Below are 12,505 nucleotides of genomic sequence, written 5' to 3' on the forward strand. Positions count from 1 at the left end.
GTTGTAGGTCACCTTCATGTAAGTTGACACCAATACAACCAAATCACAGTAGACAACTTGACAAACTTTTCATAATTTGTTATAACCAAAAATGTTTTAAAATCCTTTACAATGTTCTGTTCAAATAAAACATGACTAAAAGCTTTTCCACAGAGATCAAGTACAAGATACCCACTTCTATTCATAGTATTGGAAGTCCCAGCCAAAGCAATCAGGAAAGAAAAATTATCTCCTATTGGAGACAAGATCTTACAAAGACAGAAGTGAAGAGAGAAACAGCAAGCAACACAGTAATAGTACGAAATATCAATAACCCACTTTCAGTTATAAAAAGAAAAAGCAGAAGATCAATAAGGAAACATAAGATCTAACACTACAGGCCAACTGGACATAACAGACACACAACACTTCGTTATTGTTCTGTATAAACAATACAACTTTATTGTTATTGCTGTAGGTGGAGTGCCACCTACAACACTGAAATACACAAAACTCTCAAGAACACATGAAACATTCTCTAAGACCACCTATTAAATGACAAAACAAGCCTCAACAAATTTAGGAAAACTAAAATACAATGTATCTTTTCCAATCACAATGAAGTAGAACCTAGAAGTCAATAGCAGAAGGAAAACTGGAAAATCCACAAATATATCAACATTTAAAACTCTTAGCCAGGCACAGTGGCTCATGCCTATAATCCTAGCACTCTGGGAAACCAAGGCAGGTAGACTGCCTGAGCTCCTAGGTTTGAGAACAACCTGACCAAGAGTGAGACACCGTTTCTAAAAAAAAAAAATAAATATATATATATATGTATGCATGTCTGTGTACGTATGTGTGTGCGCGCACGCACGCGCGTGTGTGTGTGTGTGTGTGTGTGTGTGTATATATATCTGGGCATTGTGGCAGGCACCTGTAGTCTGTGTGTGTGTGTGTGTGTGTATATATATATATATATATATATCTGGGCATTGTGGCAGGCACCTGTAGTCCCAGCTACTCAGAAGGCTGAGACAAGAGAATCACTTAAGCCCAAGAGTTTGAGGTTGCTATGAGCTATGATGCCATGGCACTCTACCAAAGGTGATAAAATGAGACTGTCTTAAAAAAAAAAAAAAAACTCACTCTTAACTAATTGGTCAAAGAAAAAAATCACAAGGAAAATTAGAAAATGCCTGGAGATAAATGAAAATAAAAACACAATACAGCAACACTTAGGGCTTACAGCAAAAAAAAAGCATAATACTAAGAGGAAATTTTATAGCAGTAAACACGTTCAAAAAAAAATTTTTTTTTCAAATCAACAACCTAATTTTATACCTCAAAGAATTAGGAAAAAAACTAAACCAAAAATTAGGGAAACAAACCAAAAATAAAGATTAAAGTAGAGATAAATGAAACATAAGTGAAAAATAATAGGAAAAAAAAAAATCAACAAAACTAAAACCTGAATTTTTTTAAATGTCAAACTCATTGACAAATTACCTAGATTAAGGGAAAAAAGAGAAGACTCAACTAAAATTAGAAATGAACATTAAACTGATGCTACAAAACTAAAAAGGATCTTGAGAATACACCAACAAACTGCATGACCCAGAATGGATAAATGACTAGAACATACAACGTACTTACACCAAATTAAGAAAAAAATCAAAAATCTGAACAAAACTATAGTAGTAAGACTGAAGCAGTAATCAAAAACCTCCCAACAAAAAACATAAAAATGAAAAATAATTTTTTAAAAACCTCCTAAAGAAGAAAAAGTCCAGATCCAAGATGGTGGAGAATTCTACTTAACATTTAAATAAGAACTAACACTAATCCTCCTTGAACTCTTCCAAAGAGTAGGGAACACTTTCAAACTCATTCTATGAGGCCAGCATCACCCTGATACCAAAACAAAAGACATAAGGAAAGTACAGACAACATCCCTAACGAATACTGAGGCAAACATGCCCAACAAAATACTGTACTAGCAAACCAAATTTAATAGCCCATTTAAAAAGATTATATACTATGACAATGTTGGACTCATACCTGGAATACATTTCAACATATGAAAATCAATGTAATACACTACATTAACAGAATGAAGATCAAAAAGCACATGATCATCTTAATTGATGCAGGAAAAGCATGTGACAAAAATCAACACATTTTCATGATAAAAGCACTCAGCAAACTAGGAAGAGAAGGACACTACCTCAACAAAATAAAGCCATATGAGAGAGGCCAACAACATATTAACTAGAAACTAAAAGCTTTTCTTCTAAGACACAAGGCAAATATACCCACTTTTACCACTTCTAAACATAGTACTAAGTTCTAACCAGAGCAATTAAAGAAATAAAATGCATCTGAACTGAAAAGGAAGAAGTAAAATTATCTCCATCATAGATGAGGTAATTGTATATATAGAAAATCCTAAACAAAACAAAAACTCTAAAGAAAAACACCAATAAAAGCCAGGCACGGTGGCTCACGCTTGTTATCCTAGCAGTCTGGGAGGCCAGGGCAGCTCGATTGCCTGAGCTCACAGGTTCAAGACCAGTTCAACCACAGCAATACCTTATCTCTAAAGACAGCTACCTATAGTCCCAGCTACTCAGGAGGCTAAGACAAGAGAATTCTTGAGCCCAAGAGTCTGAGGTTGCTGTGAACTATGATGTCACAGCACTCTACTGAGGGTGACAAAGTGAAACTCTATCCAAAAAAAAACCTATTAAAAGTCATATAAAGATTTCAGCAAAATGCCATTTACAATAACATCTAAAAAACTAAAATGCTTAGGAATAAACATAGGTAGGGAAGCAAAAGACTTACACCCTGAAAACCCACAAAACTTTTCTAAAAGAAATCAAAAGGATAAAAAATAAATGGAAAGACATCCCATGTTCATGGATGGAAATACTTGGACTCCCTATCAAAACTCCAAGAGTTTTTTGCAGAAACAGAAAAGTTTAACTTAGAATTCATATTGAATCTCAAGTGACCCTGAACTGCCAAAATAATCTCAAAAAACAATGACGTTGTAGGCTTCACACTCCTAATTTCAACCATACTACTCAGCAACAGCAACTGTGGTTTGGTAGGGTATAAAGACATACACCAATGGACAGAAAAGAAAGCCCATAAATAAACCCACAATACTGGGAAAACTGTGCATCCGCATGCAAGACTGAAAATAGACCCTTATCTCACATCTTATACAAAAACTATCCCAAAATGGATTAAACACCTACATGTAAGACCTAAAACTAAAAAACTTCTAAAAGAAAAAATAGGGGGAATGCTTGAGGACATTGGATTCAGCAATGATGTACTGGATATGATACCTAAAGCACAAAGAATAAAACCAAAAATAAGACAAATGGGACTTAATCAAACTGTAAAACTTCTGCACTTCTTTCTTAAAAGAGTGAAAAGGCAACCTATGAAAAGGGAAAAAATATTTGTACTCATGTTAGGAGTATCTAGCTGTAACTCAACAAAAAAAAACAATTAAAAAACAAGCAAAAAAACTTGAATAGACATTTATCAAAAAAATATGTACAGCCAAAATGCTGCTAACCATGTGAAAAGATGCTTAACATCGCTAATTATTAGGAAGGAAATTCTGACACATGACACAACTTAGATGAACCTTAAAGACATGTGCTAAGTGAAAAAAACCAGTCAGGAAAAGACAAATACTGTGATGATTTCACTAATGTGTGCTATCACAAGAAATGAAACTCATAGAAATAGAAAGGAGACTAGTATCTGCCAGGAGATAAGGGGGAGGGTGATATGAAATATTATTTATTAGGGCTAGGCGCAGTGGCTCACACCTGTAATCCTAGCACTCTGGGCGGCCGAGGTGGGTGGATTGCTTGAGCTCAGGAGTTCAAGACCAGCCTGAGCAAGAGACCCCATCTCTACCAAAAATAGAAAAACTAGCCAGTTTTAAGCCCAAACCATGGGTGCACATTATACACTGGATAGCATTTTGCACAGCAAAATAGGGTAAATGTGTGATTGTGCATGTCCGTGTGAATGGATCCACGCATGTGTGTCCACACACAAACACACACATATACACCTAAGCAGTGGTTCACTAGACGCAGTGAGCATAGCTATCACCAAGATCTTGGTTTCAAAATACAGTCTCCACTAAAAGGAATCAGGGTTCCTTAGAGAAAGACTGATTCTAAGGCTGGGGTCAGACAAAAATACAAAATGAATATAAAACTTCTGTCTGTGTGCAGCGCCTGTGGCTCAAAGGAGTAGGGCGCCAGCCCCATATGCTGGAGGTGTTAGGTTCAAACCCAGCCCCAGCCAAAAACTGCAAAAAGAAGAAAAAGAAAACTTCTGGTTGCATCAAAAGTAAGAATATTCTCAAAGAATGACAGGAATATGTCAAAAAGATTCAAGAGGTAATTTAAAGACACTCTCAATGGTTGAATCTGGGACAATTTGATCATCAAAATACTGATAGTAATGGATTATTCAAGAACCCACAAACTCATACCAATATAAATACATGGGACAGAAATTTCTTCCTAATAATAGAATGCCAACTAATAAATACAGAAAAATGATAGAGTTAAAAAATTATCAATGGAGGTTAAGATTTGTGAATAAGATATAATGAGGAATGGGGTATTGACAGGTCTCAAAATAGTAATATCCATTAATGAATGATTAACCACAAAGGAAAAAATTTAAACTTTCAGTAGAGAAACCTGCCACAACCTTAACCAAGTTAATGAGGTTGAAAGCATCAGTTATATTACAAATATCAGTTAACCAAACAAATAGGTCTTATGTGCCTTTTAATATAACATAGTAAGAAAACACACATTTGGGGTCTTGGTGTGTGACATACTTTTTGGGGGCAAGACACAATTGTAAGAGGGACTTTACCTAACAAATGCAATCAGTGTAACCTCAGGGAATCCCTAACATTTAAAAAAAAAAAGAACAAGAAGAAAACACACATTACTTCTATGGTATTCCTGCCAAAAATAAGTAACACAAATCTAATCATGAACAAACCAGAAAAATTCAAATGAAAGAATAGTCTACAAAATATCTGGCCTGCAGTCTTCAAAAATATCAATGTCATAAATACAACCAAAAGCTGAGCAACTGTTCCAGATTAATTAAACAAATCTGACACCTGAATGCAATGCATGATCCTACATTTGAATATAGTCTGTAGTCTGGTTAAAAAAATAGCTTTAGAAAGAATAGCACTGGATTCACTAAGAAAACCTAAATATGGGTTGTAGATTAAATAATATTGTAACAGGGTTGATTTCCTGACTTTGATCAATGTACTACAGTTATGTAAGAAAATGTTTTTGTTCTTAGAAAATACACATTGAAATATTTACTATTAATATTAATACTTAAAGGATATGATGACCTCTAAAAAATAATAATATATATTGAGAGAAAAAAAGAGAGGAACCGAGTGAGAATGATAAAGCAAATAAGAGAAAATATAAACAGTACTTTTTATCCTTGCAATTTTCTGTAAGTTTAAAATTAAATCAAAACTAAAACTAAATAATGTTAAGTCACTTTCCAAGGTGACTATACCAAATAAATTAAATCTTACTTGTGTTAGGAATTCAAACAGATGAAAATACCTTCAAAGGCATTTAATATAGTATTCTCATTTTTTTTTACTTTTTCTTAATTTGCTTTGTTATCAATACATAGAGCTTAACTTCACAATATAATGTAAGCAACAGCAACAAAACACAATGTATATGGTCTTTGACAGTTCAGTAATAACAGGCAGCAGAAAAATATCCCAAAAGGAACTCCTCTTCTAGACTACCTATTCTAACAGAACCTCCATAATTGACCACCTCCTTAAATTGACCTAATTTTCAAAGACTAGACATGCACCACATGTACCTATCAGTACAGTAGGCCTAGCTCCTTACGCTGACCTCCTGTGTATGCTGACCAGTTTGTTACAGGCCCTTGGGTGGTCTACTTACAGAGGTTCTGCTGTAATTAAGCATCTGCAACACAACCCATCTTCAAGATGAATGATGATGCCTCTTTCTGTCCTCTGCTCCATCAGCCAAGGGCAGTGTTTATTCCTCAGAGTGGAGCACAGGGACCACCTCGTTTAGACTCACCTGGGGTTTCTAATACAAGTGCAGATTCCTGCTTCCATCAAAAACTTAGTGCATTATAATCTCTGAGGAATGAGAACTAGAGAATTATGGGGTGTGGGGGGGGGTTGTTTTTTGTTGGGTTTTTTTTGTTTTTTTTTTGAGACAGAGTCTCAAGCTGTCGCCCTGGGTAGAGCGCCCTGGCATCACAGCTCACAGCAACCTCTTAACTCCTGGGCTTAAGCAATTCTCTTGCCTCAGCCTCCCAAGTAGCTGGGACTACAGGCGCCCACAACGCCCAGCTAATTTTTTGTTGCAGTTGTCATTATCGTTTGGCAGGCCCGGGCTGGATTTGAACCCGCCAGCTCTGGTGTATGTGGCTGGCGCCTTAGCCACTTTGAGCCACAGGCGCGGAGCCTTTGTTTTGTTTTGTTTTTTTTTTAGACAGAGTCTCACTTTGTTGCCCTCAGTAGAGTGCCATGGCGTCACAGCTCACAGAACCTCCAACTCTTGAGCTTAAGTGATTCTCTTGCCTCAGCTTCCCGAGCTGTGACTACAGGCACCTGCCAGAATGCCTGGCTATTTTTGTTGTAGTTATCACTGCTGTTTTAGCTGGCCAGGGCCAGGTTTGAACCCACCACCCTCAGTATATAGGGCTGAAGCACTACCCACTGAGCCACAGGCGCCCCCCAAGAAGTTTACTTTTTTATTTTATTTTTAGCTGGCCCAGGCTGAGTTCAAACTGGCCACCCTCGGTGTATGAGGGTGGCGCCCTAACCACTGTGTTATAGGAGCCAAGCCAAGAACTATGTTTTAAACAAGAACCAGATATTTGAAAGCTTTCTGGTCTAGTACTTAGTCATTACAGGTTTAGGAACTGACAAGCATATGTGATGTTAATTTGAGGGATTACAGAATTGTAATTTATGCATGTTTTTAATCAGTAAGGTCACTTTGTCAACCCTATCCTTGAAATAAGCCTGACTCTCTGGCATGGTAGGAATCACAGAAATACAATGTTAAAAGGACCTTGAAAGATCATTTGGCTAAGCATTGTGCTTCAAACATATACCTAAACCACGTGGCCACTAAAGATCTGTTTCCTTAACTGGAGACCTTTAAGGACAGAGAACCCATTAATATGTCCAGTATTCTCATTCTACAGATGAAAACCAAGGATGAGAAATACAGTATTAAGTGACTTAGAAAATCCCTCTACTTTAGGAATTCAGGGACAAATCTAAGACTCTTTTGACTTCTATATCAAGTATAGATATGTAAATGTTTATATATTAATATACCATAGAACCTCTGTAAGTTGACCACCGAAGAGACTATAACAAAATGGCCAACATACAGAGTGGGTCAACATAAGGAACTTCCATTGAGCACATGTGGTGCATGTCTGGTCTATGAAAATTAGGTCAACTTAAGAAGATGGCCAATGTAGGAAGGTGGTCAACTATGGAAGTTCTACTATATATCTGTATGTATGTAAACATATAAATCCAGTATATGTGTCCATATATATATATACACATAATATTTATGTCAAACCTCTATATCACCACAATTTATATGTACGAGATTGTTCCAAAGTAAAACACAGTGACTTATTGGTTAGCCCACAAAGACATAAACTTGGTAATAAAAGAAAATGCATATGCAACCTAAATAGAATCAGCTACATAAGCACATTACTCCTTCTTGGTTTTGTCAAATATTTATCTTCAATGGATAATTTGCCTTCTCCTGTCACAGTCTTTGGTCTATATTCCCACCACTGTTCCTATACAACAGAATGTAAAATCTGTAACACATTCATTTTTCCTAAATCTAAATCTCCTACATACTACCACCTTTTCAGGTTTGAGCAACTAAAAAACTTTGTAGTTAAGCCAAATTTGCTTTCTAATAATATTTAAGGCCAAGTTTACCTCAAGCAACCTACATGAAAAAGAATTACCTTTAGGGAGATAACTGTATGATAAAATAAAAGATTTTAAGACCCAAGAGGACTGGGACTTACTTCTAAGAAGCAGTTTACTCTCCCAATATTCCATCAAACATCTACTAACGTCTCTTACAGGTGAATCTGATGTGTTTCTTACATTTAAAGATGACATTTGGTTTTTCTTTTTCTACCCTGAATGTCTTGTCTGTTTTTAGGAAGCTCTACCTAACTCCTAATATTACATATAGGCAGTCCAATCCTAAAGCAGGTTCTCTTCTTCACACCTACATACAGAGATTCCTTTGGGCTGGGGAGAAATCAGTAATAACATGCATGGAAAGAGAAAGGAATAAAGTCACAAGTCCTGAAAAGCAAAGTTTGAGAAACATACAATGATCTTGATTTGTTTTTGCGGTTATGTGATTAAAGAATTAAGGGAATTTACATGAAATTTGAGCTAAAAAAAAACCCAAAAGTTATTATTTTGTGTTTTACCTGGATATTGCAGCTTTTTCCATTATTTCCTGCTGAATGAGCCCAGATGGCTCGATGACATCCAATATAATTATGCTCCATAATTTGTCTGACTTGGGCCTTTGCAACACAGCAGATTCATCCTCCACATGTCTCAGCCAAAACTCAAGTGTTTCTTTAGGAAAGTGATTGGCTTCAGATATGAGGTCCAAAGCAATACGATGATGGTCTTTTTCTACTGAGCTGTATGATTTAACCTGCCCAAGTGTGCCAGCAATTATAGGCAGAATAGAGAAACCTTCAGACACATCTAACACATAAAAAGGCTCAGGGGTGTTCTGTACAGGATTATTCTGTCTCATACCCGAGTCCATCTCGTTATTCTCACAATGTGTATCCATGGCCTGACACAGTTTCCCTGTGCTCAACAAAGACAAAACTTTCCTCATTGCCATTTTAAAGCTTTCATGATATGGCATGTTGTTAAGCAAAGCAACTTCTGTTGACTCCAGTATACATGTCTGCTCTACAGCATCTGGTTTACTGGTCTGAAGGTTAGCCAGGGCAGTACAGAGGTCAGCCTCATTTCCTAATGATAGCAAGCCTCTATTCTTGGTAAAACTTTTTGCAACATCCATTTCACATTCCAAACCCAACACATTAATACTCTGTATTCTTAAGTAACAATCTTGACAGGACACTTCCATCATCACATGGTCTCCAGGCTTTATCCAGTAGTCTTCATTAAAGAAAAAGAAAGGAAAACATAACTGATTAACATGAGGTGCTGATAAGCTTAAGGATCACACAAACATCTCCCCATCTAAAATATAGCTTATTTTTATGTTTAAACATATAAAATGTCCTTCCCAAAGGATGATTTTTTTTTTTTTTTTTGGAGACAGAGTCTCACTTTGTCGCCATCGGTAAAGTGCATTGGCGTCACAGTTCACAGCAACCTCAAACTCTTGGGCTTAAGTGATTCTCTTGCTTCAGCCTCCCAAGTAGCTGGGACTACAGGCACCTGCCATGACACTCCACTATTTTTCTGTTGTGTTGTCATTGTTGTTTTTAGCAGGCCCAGGCTGGGTTCAAACCCGCCAGCCCTGGTGTATGTGGCCAGCACCCTAACCATGGAGCTACAGGCACAGCGCCCCAAAGAAGGATTTTTTAAAAATCATCTAAGTTACTATAGGCATAAGAGAATTAGAATAAATACAAATTTTTTTTTTTTTTTTTGTAGAGACAGAGTCTCACTTTATGGCCCTCGGTAGAGGGCCATGGCCTCACACAGCTCACAGCAACCTCCAACTCCTGGGCTTAGGCGATTCTCTTGCCTCAGCCTCCCAAGTAGCAAATAAATACAAATTTTAAAATACCATTTACAGTAGCAAAGCACAGTGGCTCACACCTGTAATCCCACCCCTTGGAGCCTGAGGCGGGTAGATTGCCTGAGCTCTCGGGTTCGAGACCAGCCTGAGCCAGAGCGAGACCCCACCTCTAAAAACAGCCGGGCATTCTGGCAGGCGCCCTAGTCCCAGCTACTTGGGAGGCTGAAACAAGAGAATCGCTTAAGCCCAGGAGTTTGAGATTGCTGTTAGCTATGACACCACAGCACTCTATCAAGGGTGACAAAGTGAGACTGTTTCAAAAAAAAATAAATAAGTAAATAAAAATGAAATACCATTTACTGAGAACCAGTCACTGTAGCAGGCATTTTATAGCCACTATCTCTAATAATCCCTATAATAATACTGCAAGATAGACAAGAACATCCTGTTTCTACATATGACACAACAAAAGCTCTGTGAAATAACCAGCAAGGGTGACTAGGAAGGAGTCAGTAAGTAAGAAAGCCAAGATCTGAATCCAAATCTACCTAAAAGACTCCAAAAATATCATAGTAGATTCCATGACTTTATAACCTTGCCAAATTAGATCTTTGATCAACTAAATAAAAATAGAAATATATCATCTAGTTTAAAAAGGGTAAAATTTTTCCATTTAATTCAACAGCTTTGAACTTACTGAAATCTATCAAACTGCAGGAAAAAAATTCTTACATAAAAAAAATCTTTAATATAGAGCTTCTCCCCGCCCCAAAACAAAAAATGGAACTTCCCTAGGGAAGTTCATGAATCCATGAACTCCCACAAACTGCAAAATTTTGTGCTTATAGGAGTGTGGGCATTTTCATGACCTGGGGCTCCACAGATGCCATCAGGTTCTCCAAGGGGCAACATCTCCAACACTAAACCCAATACTTTTCCTATACTTTCCATAAAATGATGAACCAGCATTTCTTTCACCTACTGATAACTAAAAACATAAAAGCTAAAGAAATGATTTAATGATAGGTATTTTCTGAGTACTATGCAGCAGAGTTATGTTTTAGTCTCTCCTCTTAACTACATATATTTAAAACTACATTTGAAAAAGAAAAGTAAAATTCTGAAAGATTTAACGAACCGTCCCTGACTAGAAACTTCATATTCAATTCTTTTTTTATTTTTTTTGGCCACTGACTAAAATACTTAATGAGAATTAAAGCCACAAGTTTGAAAAAAAATTAAACAAGACCCACCTGCAAGGTCCTGTACAGGGTACACTGCCTGTTCCCAACATGTCTCCTCATTAGGACTTGTGGATAAACTGTGTTCATCATCCAACTGGAGCACAAACCAAACTATAACAGCATCTAATATGCCCTCTTTAATAACAGGGATGCTAATTTTATCAGGTTTTTTAGTTGCAAGATTTTTTAATTCCTGAGAAAAAAGTAAAAGGAATAAGAGGACTTTATACATTTAATATATACATGCCTCAGTATCATATCATTTTCATCTCTCAAGGTCTTAGTCCTGCCCACTCCTTGGGAATCAAGGTATCAGTATCATGGCACACCTATACTACCAAAGGTACAGTGGATGGGAAGCTCTAACCTATTATACTGGAATACTCTACAGCTATTATTTTGAAAACTAAGGCAGCCTGGTGAGTGGCTCATGCCTGTAATCCTAGCACTCTGGGAGGCCGAGGTGGGTGGATTGCTTGAGTTCACAGGTTCGAGACCAGCCTGAGCAAGAGCAAGACCCTGTCTCTAAAAGTAACTGGGCGTTGTGGCGGGTGCCTGTAGTGCCAGCTACTTGGGAGGCTGAGGCAGAGGATCACCTGAGCCCAAGAGCTGGAGGTTGCCAGGAGCTATGACACAATGGCATTCTACCAAGGCTGCCAAAGTGGGACTCTGTCTCAAAAAAAATAAAAAATTAAAATTAAATTTAAAATAAAAGAGATAATATATGTAAAGAAATCCATGATATATTGTAAAAAGGTCAAGTGGCAAAGCAACAGAGACTGTTTTGTTTAAAAAGTGTGTGTGTGTGTGCGCGTGCGCACGTGTGTGTAAAAGAACAGAAAAGCAAGTCTGAAAAGATGTACTTCAAACTACTGACCTGGGGAAAGAAGGACTGAGATTTTAAAAGGAAAGAAAAATACTAAGACATTTTCCCTTTCTATTCCTCTGTACTCTTTGTAAATGTTAAAACAGGCAAACATTACTTTCAAAATTAAAACCTTCATAAGGCTTATGAATAGCAAAAACAATTAAAATTTAAAAGACCTAAAGTAATAAAAAGATAGCTTTGGGGTAGTTAGCAACTACAATTATGTTTTACACTACTGAAATAAGGAATGCTCTTGAAAGCTCAGGAAGACAGCTCAGACTCAGTAAGCAAAGCCTAATTGTTAAATTATTTCCATACTACACCAAGAAGCATCTGGTAACAATTAACAAAGGAAAGCTTCTGTTAATTTAATCAAGATCTTAGGTTAAAATGACCCTCACAACTTTTTTTTTTTTTATTTGAGACAGAGTGCCGTGGTGTCACAGCTCACAGCAACCTCACAATCTTGGGCTTAAGCAATTCTCTTGCCTCAGTCTCCCAAGGTGCTGGGACTA

The 12,505-nt window shown here is 37.0% G+C and overlaps 1 protein-coding gene across 3 annotated transcripts in view; it reads right to left on the reverse strand.

Annotated features, from left to right (window-relative positions):
- The window catches only part of PRMT9 (protein arginine methyltransferase 9), a 104,583-nt gene that overhangs the window by 7,920 nt on the left and 84,158 nt on the right, over positions 1–12,505 (reverse strand). For all 3 annotated transcript variants that reach the window (XM_053582370.1, XM_053582359.1, XM_053582378.1), the window contains 2 exons: positions 11,132–11,315; positions 8,569–9,286 (listed from right to left, as the gene is read on the reverse strand). In XM_053582370.1, coding sequence (XP_053438345.1) covers positions 8,569–9,286; positions 11,132–11,315 — 902 coding nt within the window. The remainder of the gene's footprint in view (positions 1–8,568; positions 9,287–11,131; positions 11,316–12,505) is intronic.

Source organism: Nycticebus coucang, chromosome 1 (genome assembly GCF_027406575.1).
Source record: "Nycticebus coucang isolate mNycCou1 chromosome 1, mNycCou1.pri, whole genome shotgun sequence".
In the NCBI taxonomy this organism is placed as follows: domain Eukaryota; kingdom Metazoa; phylum Chordata; class Mammalia; order Primates; family Lorisidae; genus Nycticebus; species Nycticebus coucang.